Source organism: Protopterus annectens, chromosome 8.part0 (assembly GCF_019279795.1).
Source record: "Protopterus annectens isolate FY-2018-M chromosome 8.part0, PAN1.0, whole genome shotgun sequence".
Classification (NCBI taxonomy): Eukaryota; Metazoa; Chordata; order Ceratodontiformes; family Protopteridae; genus Protopterus; species Protopterus annectens.
The window spans coordinates 160,700,880-160,718,546 of NC_056741.1; the positions used below are offsets into that span (position 1 = coordinate 160,700,880).

Below are 17,667 nucleotides of genomic sequence, written 5' to 3' on the forward strand. Positions count from 1 at the left end.
TTAAGAATAGACTGACACAAGATCAAGAAAAAATTTGAAGAAAATTTATATAAAGAAAATGAGTGTAATAAGAAACCTTTTTATAGGTACATAAGATGTGGAAGAAGTAAAGGCATACAAATTGATAAACTATGTGTAGATTCTAAAATTTATTCAAAGAGACAACACATTACAGATATATTTACAAAGTGTTATACAGAATAACTTGGCTCCACAAAGGGGGTGACAGGTTGTCCTAGTGACATCCAGGTAACCTCAGATACTGGAATCAAATTAGATTATATTGAAAAAGTGTGCAAACTGGATCCAAACAAAGCATGGGGAGGAAATGGAATTAGTAATAATGACCTGACAACACATCAGGAAAAATTCATAGTACCATTATATTTATTATTTAATAGGTCATATAAATATGAGGACGATTCCTCAAGACTGGAGACATGCGCTTTTTAAACCTGTTTTTAAGGGGTAGTAGGACAAATCCAGAGTCATACAGGACCTTAAGTCTACTTTCATGTTGTGGAAAAATAATGAAGAAGGTAATATTGGATAAGTTATTGTCACAACTGGATAGTTTGGGACTTGAAATCATATATCAGCATGCATATGATGAAAATAAATCTCTTATCACCTGTAACATAATGTTGGATAACAATATAGGTTCACAGGTAGGTACTAGGCTATCGGCCCATGGGCCTGCATAAGCCTAGCCAACAAGGTTCCCAGGCTTACGCCACCCAAGAAAGTTATTTTCCTGTGCCACTATCGAGTAGAGACACAGAAGTGATCCCCGGGGTCTAATTCCTATTCCCATCCACTCATCAAGATTTTTCTTGAAGAATGCTAATGAAGAACCTTGCTTGACATAGATGGGTAGCCTGTTCCAGAGTATGGGAGGTCTCTGTAACAGGAATCTTATCCCTCCAGCATGTTCTGTTTATTGTGGTGGCAAGGTTTAGGTCCCTAAAGCGTGTAGCTCGGAGGGATTGGGATTTCTTTAGGTGTAGCATGTCCAGCAGCTCTGGGTTTGACATAGCTTTATATGTTAGGCAGAGATCACCTCTGAGTAGGCGATATGCAACGGAGTAAAGCTGGAGTTTTTTGAGGCGGTCAGTGTAGGGCATTTGTTTGAGGCCAGTAATCCTCTTTGTAAGGTACTCTGTGGCCTTTCCAGCTGCTGCAGATGTCTCGTAAGGTACATTCCAAAAGGGGCATTGTACTCTATAATGGGTATAATGAGTGTCGAGTAGAGGGGAACAATGACCTCTTTTTTCCTGGATGAGAACCCTTTTGTGATGAGGTGTGTCACATAGAAGGATTTCCTGACTACTGTGGTGATGTGACTATCAAAGGAGAGACTACTGTCCACCTGGGTCCCAAGGTCTCTTCTCACGCATTCGGTATTAAGTAGATTGCTGCCTATGTGGTAGTTCATGGGTACAGAGTTTTTACCAAAGGGGATGACACTGCACTTTTTGGCATTGAGCTTGAGGCCATGGCTCTGACACCAGGCATCTGTCTCACTGAGGCCCTTCTGTAGGATATCCACATCATTTGAGGACTTGACTATGGCTCCTAGTTTGCAGTCATCTACGAACTTCATTAGCCAGAGGCCTTCTGTGTTAGCCTGTACTTCAGAGAAGTAGATACCAAACAGGAGAGGTCCCAGGACGGAACCCTGTGGTACTCCACTTGTCACTGCTTTGAGGTCAGATTAGGAGTCTGCAACTTTTACAGTGTGGGTTCAGTCAGTGAGCCAGTTGGCAACCCATCTTGTGACGTTGGGATTTATACCTAGTTTAGTGAGTTTAGCTATAATTCCAGAATGGGGGATGGTGTCGAAAGCCTTGGCGAGGTCAAGATAGGCTGTGTGAACCACCTTACCCTCATCTATGGCTTTGATGACTGCCTCAAAGAAGTCGATCAGGTTCGGGAGGTATGATCTGCCTTTCACAAACCCGAACTGGGTGGGATCCAGAGTTTGGAGGTTACTAATGTCTTTGCTTATGAGTTCCATGATGATACATTCCATGGCCTTGCAGACCAGGCTCGTCAGGCTAATAGGTCGATAGTTCCTGGGATCAGTGGTGGCTCCCCCTTTGTGGAGTGGGATAACTGTTGCTGTGCGCCATTGGGCACAAAGCCTGATGTGAGGCTATTATTGAACATGGTGCTTAAGTGGGGAGCCAGTTCGTTCTGAAGTTCATATAAAACACAGCCTGGGATGTTGTCTGGTCCCATGGATGCTGTGATTTTAACTTTAGAGAGTGCAGCTTTTACCTGCGTAGTTGTGATTACAGGGACTCTGCATTCTTCCTGTATAGATATTGGCCCTTTAGGGGGTGGGGTAAAGTTAGCACTGAACCTATCTGCCAGGATGCTGGCAATATCAGTTGGTTCTGTAATTTTCATGCCTTTGTGCTGTAGCTCAGAGCAGATCTGGGTGTTGCCATCGAGATTCTTGACATAGCTATAGAATGCTTTGTGGTTGTCCTTGGAATTAGTGGTGATTTTGTTTTCGTAGCTAGCTTTGGAGGATCCTATAAGGGATCTCAGCTTCTTACTGAGGCTGACCAGGGAGCTCCTCCACTCATGGGATTTTACTCTCTTTTGAAACAGTTTCTTCCTTCTGTTGTACACTTTGTTTATGGCAGGGGACCACCAGATTGGCTTCCTTTTTTTGGAGGATAGCATCTTGGTTCTGTTTGGGATAGCACGATCCATACACTCGTGTAAGTGCTTATAGAGTGCATTTGTGTAGGATTCAGCAGTTGTAACTGTATTGTCCATCTGCATGGGTGTCATGAAGTTCACCACTTCTGTCTTAAGAAGCATGAAGTTGGCTTTGGAGAAATTTTTTACTGTGGTTTCCTTAATGGGGGGTGTGGGCGGGATGTGGATATTAACGGTGATTAGCTTATGGTCGGATCGGACCAACAAGGAGTTGACTTCAGGTGTGGAACACTGGTCACTCATGTTGTTAATAACTAGGTCTAGGATACTGTTACCCGTGGTGGGGTGTGGATAAGCTGATCCAGGGCATTGGAGTTTATGAATTCCAGAAAGCATTGAGCTAAGGAGTTGGTACACAAGTAGTTTTCCCAGTTAATGGTGGGGTAGTTGAAGTTGCCCATTATTAGGGTGTTTGGTTGAACCCTAATATTTTTCAGTACACCAAGAAAAGAGGAGTGGGAATGCTGGGGCATGGTGGGGGATCTGTAGCAAGCTACAATTTGGATTGCAGTTTTGCCCAGAGTTAGTTGCACTTGGATAACCTTGGATGCATTATGCTGAGCAACTAGCCTAGAGGTGTGGATATCCTTAATGAATATGGACACACCTCCACCTTTGGTGTTTCGGTCCAGGTTACATGGCCAAAACGTGCGGTATGAGTTATATCCTGGTAGTGCAGGGGAGCTCTCTGGAGCCTTGAACCAGGTCTCGGTCACTGCACAGATATCGATGTTCTCCATTTTAAGGAGTGCCTCCAGTGAGTGCACTTTGAGATTTAGACTTCTAGCATTGAGTAGCATTAGCCTCAGTTTTTGCTTGCCTGTTCCTGTTATGGTGGTGAATTTGTTATTTGAACCCTGCCTAAAAAAGGCACTATAGGGGCAGCAAGAGCCTTAGCCAGTATCCGGAATCCCAGGGGCGACAGGTGCAGGCCATCTGTGGCAAAGCATCGTGGTCTGTCGACCATGTCATCCCAAGCAGACAGATACTGGATCCCCTTAGAATGACACCAGAAGCTTAGCCAATTGTTGAAGTCAATCATTTTGTCCTTGTACTGCGGTATCATTCTGGGCGATGGCAGAATGCTACTCAGGGCTAGGGTCATACCTGCCTGGGCTACAAGATCAGAGAGCTCTTCCATGTCTCTTTTCATGTAGTCCAGGGAGGTACGTCTCAGGTTATTCACACCAACATGGGCAGTGACAAAATCATATTTCTACTTGTTGTGGAATGACCTGAGTGCATGGATTACATGGCGGATCCTGGCACCCAACAGGCAGCTGAAAGTAACCTTCTCCTTGTTTAGCCTGGTGAGTGGGACATCAGTGTGCCTGACTACAGAGTCACCTATGACTAGTGTGTTGGGTATGTTGTTTTGCCTTATTGGCTGTGGTTGAGTGGCACACTGAGTCTGTGGGCTATGTGTCATTTGGGTTGTGTTGGGGGATGGAGGTTGCTTGCGTTTCTGCTTTGGAGGTCTCTGTTGCTTAGGCAGATTATTATTGAGAGCCTCTGCAAATGTTTTTGTGTTACTATGTGTGGATTTTGGCGGTGTAGATTTAGTGAGACTATGTGATGAGTGTGGTGTGGTGCAACTGTTTACCTTCTCCTCATGACTGTCAAGTTCAGTCTTGGTTGGAGAGAGCTTTACCTTCAGTTTGGCTAGATAAGGGCATCTCTCACAGGTTGTAGTGTTGGGTGGTAGTATATAGTGGTGATATAATAATAACTATGAATGAATAATTGTGCTGTGATGAATGAATAATTGTGCTGCAATGTAATTTATATAGATTTAACCTCAGCATTTGACATGGTCATACACCAAATACTGATCAATAAATTAGAACAGCTAGGTATCAAAGTACTCTTGATAGGATGGGTAGATGGATGGCTTACAAATAGGACATGGCAAGTATCATACAGCAATTGGACAGATGTAATTCTTGGTTTAAGTCAGGGTGTCCCACAGAGCTCTGTACTAGGCCCTTACTTGTTTATATTGTATCTTTCAGACCTAACTTTTTCATCTGAGGTGTTCTACAGTCTATATACAGATGACCTGAAATTGAGTAAACTGATTACATGTGTTACAGATAAGGCATGTCTGCAAAAGAAATTGACTAAATTGATCATTTGGGCACAGGACAATAATCATACCTCTCAACCTCTTACAGCAAGAAATCTGGACAAAGGCATAAATAAATGTGGTACAAAGGCCCTAAAATAGGGACAATTTTTAAATATTGCACTTACAAACTTAGAAACTGGATAAAATAACCGATTTTGCATTAACATGAATTTTTCTGAAGGGTATGAAGTCTGAAACTCAAGTGTCTGTCATTATTTTCTGATTTAAATCTTCAATGATTTGATAGAAAAACACATTTATGAAAAATGGACCAAAAATGTGAGGCAAAATTCTGGACATTCTGTGAAAATCTGTACAGTTGAGAAGTAATATGCTGATAAATGCATCAAAACCTAAGCATATGAGATTTGGGAAACATAAATTGAAAGGTGAATATTTAATACAGTACACAGTGATTGAAACTGTAGATTCATTTAAGGACTTTGTTATATGGGTAGATCCATCTTTGAGTTTTTCTAATCATATCAACAAATTGGTTATTCCTTATCCTCTGCTCTGCCTCATGTAACAGTTGAGCAATTTCTGAAGAGAAAATAGCATATACCTTCCATCCAATTCCCGCACTCCTGTAGTAAGGAAAGTTGTCGCAAATCCACTGGTAGATCTCACTAAGTGTCATCCTCTTTGTGGACGATGAGTTGATGGCATATGTGATGAGGTTTGCGTAGCTGTAGGGTGGCTTCCCATCTCTATGTGCCGCGACCTCATCCTGGTTCAGAGTAGCATTCGGGTCCGTCGGTGAACCAGGGCCCTTCCTGGGCCCATTTAACGTTGGGTGTGATGAAGCAGACTTCTGCATTGTGGCACGGAATGTGAGGTCTGATAACCAGTCAATGGAAGTCAGGCTGCTTTCCAGCTCCGATGCCATAACTGCTGTTACTTTGATGAAGAGACCCAGTTATCTGCAATGATAAAGAAAAACAAAATTATGTAGCAGACACTACTGTTAAATAAAGCTATATAACCTTACAGAGTGAAAATGATAGTATGACATAACTAACCACAAGCAAAATATGGGAATTTTCTGCACAAGTAAAATAAAATAAGAAATGCACAGATTAAAATGCTTATCTAATATTAAGGCCTAACTCGTATCTAGTGATATCACAGGATTTCAAGTTCTACAGTTTACAGTTTAACATGAGCAATAACTTTCCAATTTCTGATTTGTCCTAAGAATGTATAGTTACAGTCTTATAGATAATAACCAAGTCAAAATTCCAGATCTAAAGAGAAAAGAAGCACTCAAACTATAAAAGGAAAAAGAAATGCCCTGAAGTTTCATAAAGAGGTAAAGACTTGCAGCATCACGTGGCTCGGTGTTTATTTTTGATTGTATGATTATTCTGCCATGTAAATTCATTGCATCACAGAAAAAATCTATTAAATGCTATGTAATCCTTAAAGTCCTGTAGTTTCTTCATGTGAGCATTAACTTATACATGACATAATTTCATTGCTTTCAAACTGTGTATTAAATTTATTTAAAAAAAACTGCAGAAGTGATATAATAAAAGAATAACCACTCATTGTCACCGAGCTTGCAGAGAGAGAGAGACTTACAGGCCTTGACAATTCAGCCAGCTACTTCTTCCCTTACATGACTGTCATTCTGTGAAAGCTCTGGCTAGTATCTAAGTAAGGACTTTCTGAAGATACCAAAATGCAATACATTAAGAGAGATGTAAACTGTATAATGCAACAGAAATGTAGGTTCATAAATAAGTGTCTCATATGTCCTGTCACAAAAAAAGTAAAAAAGAAAGAAAACTGTAATCCCACTAGAATCTCCATGCTATATATTAACATATAATGATGTAAACATTAAGAAGAAAAACTGCCAGAAAAATCTGGAAAAAAATAATACAAATTGAGAGATTATTTGCAGTATATAAACTTCCTCTGTTTATCTAAATCAAATCATTTTTCAAAAGATGAGACCAGCCTTGTGATAAAGCCATTTTCTAAGTTAGCCATCCATATTTCACAGTATTCTGACATAATGTCAGCCTGGCTTGTTTCTTCATTCAGTCACATTTACTATTGTTGGGAACGCAAAAACTTTAGACTTATTAGTAGCCCCATGTATACAGTATTCCCGCATTATTTTTTTTCTTAATTTAGTGTGGAGAGTAGGCACAGGATTAATTATGAAATTTAATTTTACTGGAAACTTCTGTGAAGAAGGTAAACTGTATGTACAGTAATAAGTAGAAAACATGGCATGGCATCTATTCACAATCCTTGGATTCTACATCACAATCATAGCTCTCGCTCACTGCCCCACCCCACCCAGATTGCAATTGCTTCCTGGGAAACACTGAAGACAGACAGAAACAGCTGTCCACTGTCTTCCTCAAAGCTACTTCCAGCTAGAATGCCAGTCAGCCTGTAAATGCTTGACCACCACCTATGTCCAGTCCTACATACACCACTGAAAAATAACCCCAGGGTATCAGTACTTGTCAGATTCATTTTGATAGTATGACTGGGCTTAAAAAGGCCCCCATGGGGTTAGCAGTCTAGTAATCATCTATGAGCGACAAATCAATCAAATGTTATCATAACACTCAAAATACAAACATTGCATATGGAGAAAAATTAGAACATACATACAAGTGTCAGTACAAAACTTATTTACTAATTATGTATATAATATATAACAGAAGACACTATTGGTAACAATAAATTAGAAATTAGGTTTGTTAATTAAGGTATGCTTTTTGGGGCAAACAAACAAGTCTGTAAAACTATAATCGTGCATTCTTTTCCAAGACTGGTTCTCTTTCTTATACCTGCTGAGTGTAGGGAGTCAGATTCCAATGTGATATTGAAAGGGAAAAGGGATGACAAAACAATGCATGAATGAAATATTCATGGTATGATGCTGTAGGGAGGTATCTCTGACATTTCTCTGCAAACGACAAAATGGTTAGACTACGTGATTCCCCACACTGTCTTCCCGTTCCCCTGACACCCTGTGTCCTACTCACAGTGGTGACAGCAGGATTCAGTTGTGCATTTTTTTTCCGAAGGACACTTGAAACTTCCTTTGATGCTCCACTTAATTTTTGTTTTCTACATTTTACTATCCAGGCTGTAAGCTATGAATTTTATGTCATCATGCCAAAACTGGTGTCTGATGAATATCTTTCCAGTCTGTTGCACTACTGATGGGGATCTATGCCTGTAATACTGTCTCACCTTAGTATTATATCTAGTATTTATTCCCAAGTAATGGCCTTATTCCACAGAGAAGGCTCTTACTTCTTTCTGCAAAGCAAGAAGCTGTATGTATATACTCATGTTGCACACATATGGATAAGATGTCCTGTGTGCTGTTCCCTTTGCAAATAGCCTGTGTCAGGACTGAGACGTGGATGGAAATAATTGCCAAATGAGCCCACCTACCCAATTAATAAATAAACAGAAACGAAATGGCACACAGAGAAGGGAACTCGGTTTAAATTTACTTTGAAATTAATTTTCATCCCCTTTATCTGAGACCAGTTATTAACAGTTGTTCCCTTTTCAGGACACCAGGTATTTGCATATTCCATCTCTTTTTTGGAGGTGTTTAGTATCAGGGGATGAGTGGATAACAGTGCCCAGCTTGCAGCCATCAACAAACAGTGTTATGCACACTTCAGGGATATTGGCTTGGATGTCTGCAAAATAAATGGCAAACAAAAGAGGGCCTACAACTTGTCCCCACAATACCCCACTAGTTCATAGGTTCATAGGTGTGTACTAGGCTAATGGCCCTGAAGCCTTTACAAGCCTAGCCCATAAAAGTGCCCTGGCATCATGCTGCCCGATGATAGTTCCCAGTGCCTCTATCAAGCAGAGCCACTGAAGTGATCCCCGGGGTGAACTTTCTATTTCCTATCCATTCATCAAGATTTCTCTTGAAGATGAACAGTGAAGTGCTCATCTTGACGTGTGGGAAGTCTATTCCAGAGCATGAGCAGTCTCTGGGTTATGAACCTGTCCCTCCAGCATGTTCTATTGATTGTTGTAATGAGGTTGAGGTCTCTGGAGCGAAATGTTTATCTATTGCAGACAGACAGTCACACTGCTGCAAAAGGATATAGTTTTACACACACACACACACACACACACACACACACACACACACACACACACACACACACACACACACACACACACACACACACACACACACACACACAGAGTTGCCCTTTCTGAGATTAGAACCTCTTCCGATCCGGTAGGTAATACTAAAGCACTAAGTACTTATTGCATGTGCCACAGAGCTGATGTTACACTTTTACAGTTAGGAGGGGTACCAGCAACTGTCACTACTTGCCATCTGTTGGATAAACAGTTTGTAATACAACAGACAACACAGGGGTTTACATTAAATTTGTCTAAATTTTCAATAATACTAACTTGGGGGATAAAGTCAAAAGCACTGGCCAGGTCAAGATAAGCAATGTTTACAGACTAATGACTGCATAATGTCTGCAAGCTTTTAAAAGAAGTTTACTAGGTTTAGGAGGCAGGACCTTTCTTTCACAAAACCAAACTGAGTGAGGTCACTTCAGTTGCCTGTGTGTGCATAAATGAGTTATGCTATGATATGTTCATTTGCAGGTGATTGTTAGGCATTTTGTGTAGGTCTTCTAAAAGCTGAAGTAGGTTTGTCCTGGTCAAGTCCTAACGATGGTTGGTGGTGGGGTTGAACCACTAAGTCTGACAGAGTAAGCAATCGATTCAAGGACAAATTTAACAGGATCATGGAGATGTGTGGTGATGTACAGGTGGGAACTAGATTGCTAAGGTCCATATCAAGGATATTACAGATTCCAGTGGTAGTTTTACAGTTTGATCAAGTGCAGTGGTATGATCAAAGTCCAAGAAACGCTGAGTGTGCCAATCAAGTGTGCCAATCAACGTTTGGGTAACTGAAGTCGAGTTACAAGAAGGTGCTTGATTTGTTGTTTAACCCCTCAATGTTTTTAAGGTAATTTCTATGATCTTTAGGGGTCACTGAGTTGGACTTAAGGATTGCTGGAGCTGCAGGTTAGGGCTGTGGGTAATTTGAAATGAGACGACGGTGTTTCTGACAAATACAGATACTATGAAAAAGTAACCCACGGGCCTACAAGCATGATAGGTGCTAAACCCTAATATAGAACATTTATCCATTCCTAAATTGTTCCTAGGATTTTCTTCTTTTCCTACAGCCAAGTGATTTTCATATAAACAATTCTAATTCAAAACACAAATCATATGTAAGAGCCTATGCTCTCATATCCATTATGTTAGGACACGAGTTTTATGATTTCCTCCCCAAAAGTATATATCTGTCCAATCCCCTGCCTGCCAGTATTTAAAAATAAAAATATAGCACAAATCAGCTCACAGGCCTGCTAGAACTGCTGGAAACATAAACCCCTGAGATTAAATAAAACAATTTAAACTCATCAAAATGCACAACTAGAAAAAACTGAATAGGACTTCCGTTCTAAAGCAGTTCTTGCAGCAGAAAGATTCCTTGCAACCCACCATGCAGTGGTGGGGACAACCCCCCACAACCTGTTATTTATATTAACCTTCCCTAAAAAGAAGCTTTAAGCATAGTGAGACTTACCAGATGAATAAAGTAAACTAACTAAACATATTCATTGATGTACTTGCAGGTGTGGCCGATAATAATTAAGTATGAAGGAAGGAAGTGCTTCAGGTGGGCGGGCAACAGAAGTGTAGAAGATGAGAAATGATTTTTCCACTACTTTGAAAGCTGCTTTTAAGCATGGCATGTCAGTTCCAGAAAAGAAACTTCATTATCAGATTCTTCTCATTAATAGCACATTCCATAGACTTCTGATAAAAAAATTAGAAAATATTTTTTTTTTGTTAAAAACATACTCTTCCGTAACCCCACTGTTCACAGATCTCACACTAAAGACACTTACTCAAAGATATCACATGTATATACACCCAGTGCATACTATAGACATACATATATATCCATACAATATTTGTCCACCAATTTCTCAAATACACACACATCGTTCTTGCCTATACAAAAGCATAAACTTAACCCATCCAGTTAGGCATTTACACCCCAACCGAATGTGTAGCATTTCTATCAGGGCTGCGTCAGAGACTACCCTGTAAACCAGGCACAAGTCACCCTTTAGTAACCTGTAGGAGGCAGAATACGGTGACAGGGCTTTCAATCTTTCTGTATAAGACTTGTTTTGTTGACACTGTAATTTCTTTGTGAGAAAGCTCTGTGGTCTCTCCAATTGTTTCAGGTGTCTTCTGGTTAGGTACATGCAAAAGGGAGCATTATACTCACATTTACTAGTCTGATGTGGGCCAAGTAAAATGGAAATATAAGATCCTTTGATCTAGATGTGATGCCTTTATTTATAAGATGTGCCACATAGAAGGATTTCCTTATTACTGTGGATATGTGATGGTCAAAGTTCAGTTTGCTATCAACCTGAGTACCCACATCACATACTACTGGATCTACTGTTAGGAAGGTGCTGTCTATAATGTAATTAGCAGGGATGTCAGCTTTCTAAAATGGGAATAATAATGGATTTTATTTTCATTTAGCTTTAATCCGTGGCTTTGGCACTAGTCATTTGTCTGCGTTATCCCTGCCTGCAGTATATTAACATCATTGGGGGACTCGGTGATTGCTCCCAATCTGCAATCATCAGCTAAATTAAACCTGGACTTCTGAGAAATAAATTCCAAACAGTAAGGGGCCCAGCACAGAACCCTGTAGTATGCCACTGGTGACTATTCTTTTGTTAGAGGTGACAGTATGTGTCCTGTTGGTGAGCCATCTGGTAATGTAGGGGTTAATTTATCACAGCAAAGCTTTTGGGTGAAACCCTTCTTCAATACCAACTGGGAACGTTTCTCTATAATACCTGAGTGGGGGATTGTGTCAAATGCCTTGGCTAGGTTAAGATAGGTGGTATGCACTGTCTTTCCCTTGTCCAGGGCCTTGGTGGCTATATTGAATAAGTCAACCATGTTTAACAGGCATGATCTAACTTTAATGAATCCAAACTGGGTTGGGTCCAGAGTTTGGATATTACATATGTTCTTGTTAACAAGGTCCATAATGATTCTTTTCACAGCCTTGCAGATAAGACTTGTCAAGCTTACGGGCCTGTAATTCCCAGGGTCAGTTAATGGCCCCCCCTTTCTGCAGAGGCATTACTGTTGCTGTCCTCCATTCCACTGGAGCACAACCAGTTCAGAGGCTGTGCTTAAACAGGGATGTTGTCTGATCCCACTGATGTTGAGTTTTTGGCCTTGGAGAGTGCCGAGATGACCTGCTCTCTTGAGATAATAGGTTGAGGAATGGTGGCAGGTATACTTTGGGGGATGACTGGAGGGGATGGGGAGGTGATGTTTGCTCCAAATCTGTCAACTAGCAGGTTGGCTATTACATCCAGTTGAGTATGGGTTGTGCCATCCACAATCAGTTCAGCGCATAGCTGTGTATTCCCTTTTAGATTATGGATGTAGTTAAAGAAAACCTTGTGATTATCCTTAGCTAGGGAGGCTATTTTTACTTCATAATTAGCTTTGGAGGACTTGACAAGATCTGTAACTTGTTTGTTTAAGCTACAGAGGGATTTCTTAATCTGCTGAACCAGTTCCCGCTTGTTCTTGGACATTACTTTACTTTCTTTTTCTCATTATATAGGCTGTTTATACTAGGGGTCCAACCAGGGTGGCTTGTTTTGTCGGCAAGACCTGGTTTTAATCCAGTCAGGTACACACGATTCTATACAACTGCTTAAGAGGTTATACGAGGCATTGGTGTACACCTCTGCATAGGAGTCATGTTATCTGCGTTTGAGGCGGCTTTGAAAATTCTTATACCATTACTTAGTATTTGTCTTTGAAAGGTTCTTAAGCATTTTTGAGCTAGTTTGAGTATCTGGTCTTATAATTACATCAAATAAGACTGATTTATAGTCCAATCTTACCAGGGAGGACATCCCACGGGGGGAAGTGCAATGCTCTCCCATGTTAGTGGGTACTACGTCCAGGACATTTGAGCCTCTTGTGGGTGTGCTGACTATCTGTTCCAGAGCATTTGCATTAACAAGTCCAGGAACCTCTGAGCCAGCATGTTTGAGGTCATGTATCTCTCCTAGTTGATGGCAGGATACTTAAAATCACCCATGAGTAAGGCACTGGGTTGTATGGCAAGTGACTCCAGTGAGTCCAGTTATGAGGTATGCTTTTCCTGTTTCATGGTGGGGGACTTATAGCTAGCTATGATGTGGTAGGGGGCTTTGCCTATAGTTAGTTGGACATGGAGAAGCTCAACAAAGTCATAACATTTGACCAGTCTAGAAGTGTACTTATCCTTAATGGCGTCTCTATCAGAAGCTCGATTTTTGAGAAAATCAAAATTGATATGGTTGAGACCATATGATCAATTTTTTGATAACTTAAAGCTTTTGAATGGAGATATGATTGGGGAATTTAACCTTTTCCCCACAGTACTGCAATCTCAGAGTTGGTATATATAGTATGTATGGGGTTTAAGGGATGCGTGCAGTGGTGGCTGGTGACTTCAAATTAAAGGGGGGCTGCAGGAGACAGGTGAATGGGTGGGGCCAATGGGAAGGGGTGACCAATTAGAATGGGGTGGAGCTATGCTCAAAACCACAACAACTGGAACTTTAATTAAATATGTTGCCCTGTGTACCAAACCGTCATTACGAGAGTCCATTCAAGACAAAATGAAGTATAGAAGAAAAAATATTTCAATACATTGGCTACATGACAGCTTACTTAATATCTAGATGGAAACACAAAGGTTGTGAGACATGAAAAATAAATTACTTCTTAAATACATTACTGGAATGCTAGTCAAAATCAAGTATAAATAAAAACAAGCAGCACTCAACTCAAACCATTTCTCCTTGCACTGCAGTTCTAATTATAATTTATTTTCAGCTATATAACATTACCAAGTAACATGCTGAAAGTAGCAATCTCTGTGATACCCTCACTTGTAAAAATGTTTCTTATCCAAAAAAGACCTGCTCCCTGACAACTATCTACTTGTTTCATGGGGAAGACATGATCAAAGTAAAAAATGAATAGCAAAAAAGAAACAAGCTCAAGATATATTGCTTAAAGGATTACTGTGCAGGTAATGGACCACACATGATAGCTTGGCATTCTGTTTAGTTTAGGGGTAAAGCCTGCAAAGATGACTGCAAGTCTCCAACAAATGTAATGAGCTTCTTAAAATACTGTAATCCTGTTTTTATTACAAATACTGTCAATATGCATTTCAATACCCAAGTCTTATACGTTATCTAGTTATGTAAATATTCTCCGCATGGCAACAACAAAAAGGCTTTCAATGTTGGTAATTCTTTAACAGTATGCTTATTAAAGCTTACTTGCATCTTACAATCTCCAACAAGCTTACCTGATGGTCATTAAAGCATTGCTACTTAAACACAGAGCAACAGGGCACTGTGATAGCATGCATTTTCTGAATAATAAGAAGCATAAATCAACAGTATAAAAATATGACAGAAAACCAGAACATTCTGCAAAATCAAAGACAGATGAAAAGCCACTGTCATACTTCATGTACATACTCTGCCCAAGGGCATTATCTGCCTTTAGGCCCAGAGTTTTGTGACTTTCACCACCCCACCCCTTTGGTTTGAACTAATACAGGATATTTATTGTTGTGCCTCTGTCAAGCAGTGACACTGAGGTAATCCCTGAGTATATCTGCGATCTCCCATCCATTGGTCAAGATTTTTCTCTCACAAAAGCCAACAAAGTGCTGCTCCTGCTCTCCTTGATTTTGTTCCACAGCATAGGAGTCTCTGGGTGATAGAGACATATTTTTGAGACCTTTTATTTTTTTGACTTATCCTTTTTGGTATTTTTTTGCTTTGCTGCAGTCATGTGTGGGGTTCAAAATCTGGGGCAATACATCAATCAGGTACATGATGGTGATGAGTACAGGGCACGATGTCCGATGAGTCCCTTGATGATGATGTTGATGATCAGGTGATCAATGTAGAAGGTCTTCCTAACTATGGCTACAACGATAATTCAACAACAGTTTTCGTCACTGTGTCAACTTGTTTCCAGATCCCTGATAACCTCTTCTGTGTAGTGGATTACTACCTATATAGGTAGCTATGGTAACTATTGTTTTTCCCGAAGGGTATGACTATACATTTTTTAGACTTTAACTTTGGGCTTTAGCCATGGGTCATGCAATTATCCACGTTTCTATCCAGAGACCCCTTCCGTCTGGCCATGTGTCTGATGTGTAAACTATAATTACCCAGTTTGCTGCAATCTGCAAACTTTGTTTTCTCCATAACCCTCCTGTGTTTGCTTGTACTTCTGAAAAGTAGATGCCGAACAATAGTGTTTACCTTGGATGGGAGAATACTCTGCACACTTACACTGCATAACTGCTCCTTGCCTTGCTTGGACACATCCAGAGTCACTACATGGGGAAGTGGGGTGCAACAAGTATGTCACAATTTGAAATGCCTCTAGCTGACGGTGATGGCTCTGACACTTATACCTCTCAACTGCAGAGCAAGAAATCTAGACAAAGCCATACATAGAAGTGGGATACAGGCCCAAAAATAAGGACAATTTTTGTCCTTACTTTTGGGCCTGTGTCCCACTTCTATGTATGGCTTTGTCCAGATTTCTTGCTCTGATAATAGATAATAGAATAGTAGTAGGTCTTGCATTAGTATGAATTTTCTGAAGGGTATGAAATCTGAAACTCAACTGTCTGCCATTATATTCTAACTTCAGTCTTTAATGATTTGCCACTAATTTGCCAGAAACCACAATTTTATGAAAAACGGACCAAAAATGTGATGCAAAAATATAAAATTGCCACACAATACAGCTGGGAACCTGTCAAAGAAGGGACACCTTTTTAATATTAGTACTGTTAACTTGAGCAGCTGACAAAATAAAAGAATCTACATGCATTTCTGAAATAAACGTAATCTATAACTCTGATCATTACAGTTATTTATACTTGTAAACCCTCCATATTTTCTTCCAGATTGCCATTTTGTGAAGGGATTATTAGGGGGAGAGCAGCATTTTAAGCCAAAATTGAGGACAGTTGAAAGGTTTGGATATTCCTAATTCTATAAAGTGATTTATTTGCACGTACCTCTCAACCTCAATGCAGGAAATCTGGACAATGCCAAATATATTGGGGAAACATACAAACAGTACTAAAATTGCTCTTGTATAAACTTAAGACAGTTGATAGAATAACAGGTCTTGATTTAGCATGCATTTTTCGGAAGGTTATGACGTCTGAAACTCAATATCTGTCATTATTTAGTGACTTCATTCCTAAATGATTTGGCAGAAAACCACACATTCTATGAGGAACAAACCAAAAATAAGAAGATAAAATCTATTCATTCTGCAAAAATCTGGACAGTTGAGAGGTATAGTTCAGCCAGGGCTATCTTTGAGTTTGCTGCCCTTCCCCCCTCACAAAAGCATGGTTGAATGGAGCCTCCCCCCTGCAGCCATTCTAATGTCCCCGTCCTTGGTTATTTCACCCCATTTACCATAAAACACTGTAATGTGCATACTGCTTTACTTCTGCGATGATTTGGATTTGAAAGTTTTATTTTGCATTTTACAGCACAAACACTAATATACATCTGCTAAACAAAGCGATGCAGTCTCACAATGAAAATAGACTTAGCATTAAAACTTATCTGCCCTTGAAACTCACATTCATTGAAACAGCATTGAAAACCACATTCAAAGAAAATACATTTTGCCAGTGGCAGATAAAGATTAACTTTGGGCTGTTTTCAAATCATAGGCCCCTTACACACGAAACATACACGTGCTCTTTGATACACCTTACTGATTGCATTAAGTTATATTCTTTGTACAACATAGTACAGTTGTTAGAGGGCATTTTGAATGTATTGTTTTGAACATTTTTCCAGTAAACAATCAAAATGCATGCACCAATAATGACAAAACTGTCCAATTCAGAACATTCCCACCATAAAAGTCTACACAAACTTCTACAGTCCACCAGTATCAGTAAATATGCACAATCTCTGAAGAAGTAAAAGTAATCTAATTAATTCCACATTAAAGAAATCTGTAACTAATGAAGAGGTTGCTGCTAGCAAACAACTTCATATTTGATTGTTTCATCTACAATCTAAGTGCCTGTTGCCCTTGAGGAATAAATTGCCTATGTTGCATTAAAAAAATGATAAGCTAGTAATATTGCAATTGGGAATGGATGGCAAACTGATAACAGGTTCATAGTCACTAGGTATCTTCGCCAAAAAGGACTGCAGTATACACCCCATTTACAACACAATACAGTATCAGCAATGCATCTACTTACTGTGGGAGTAGAACCCACAGTCTTCTGCATCAAAAGCAAGTACATTACCTGTTGTGCTATTAACAATGCAAGCAGACTCAGCATAAGCAGCACTAAACTTTTGTTCCCCTGCAGCTCTTAGCTTCTTGTAAAATCTACTCGACACTCAGCTGTATCTCTGAACTTTGCAGCCCAAGAAATCTGGAAATAGCCAACATTTATTGGGGGGGGGACAAAAGCCAAACACCAGGGACACATTGTATAATGTTGGAAAGTTGCTAGCATAAAATCCTGTGTTACCACCATACATTTCACTGCCAAGTATTGAATCCAAGACCCTGTGCAAAACAGTCAGAACATACCACTATGCCAAATCATC

General features: G+C 40.0%; 1 protein-coding gene across 4 annotated transcripts in view; it reads right to left on the reverse strand.

The window, feature by feature from the left end:
- FOXJ2 (forkhead box J2) overlaps positions 1–17,667 on the reverse strand; it is a 1,179,137-nt gene that overhangs the window by 340,715 nt on the left and 820,755 nt on the right. For all 4 annotated transcript variants that reach the window (XM_044079672.1, XM_044079673.1, XM_044079674.1 and 1 more), the window contains one exon: positions 5,427–5,784. In XM_044079672.1, coding sequence (XP_043935607.1) covers positions 5,427–5,750 — 324 coding nt within the window. In that variant the 5' untranslated portion in view covers positions 5,751–5,784. The remainder of the gene's footprint in view (positions 1–5,426; positions 5,785–17,667) is intronic.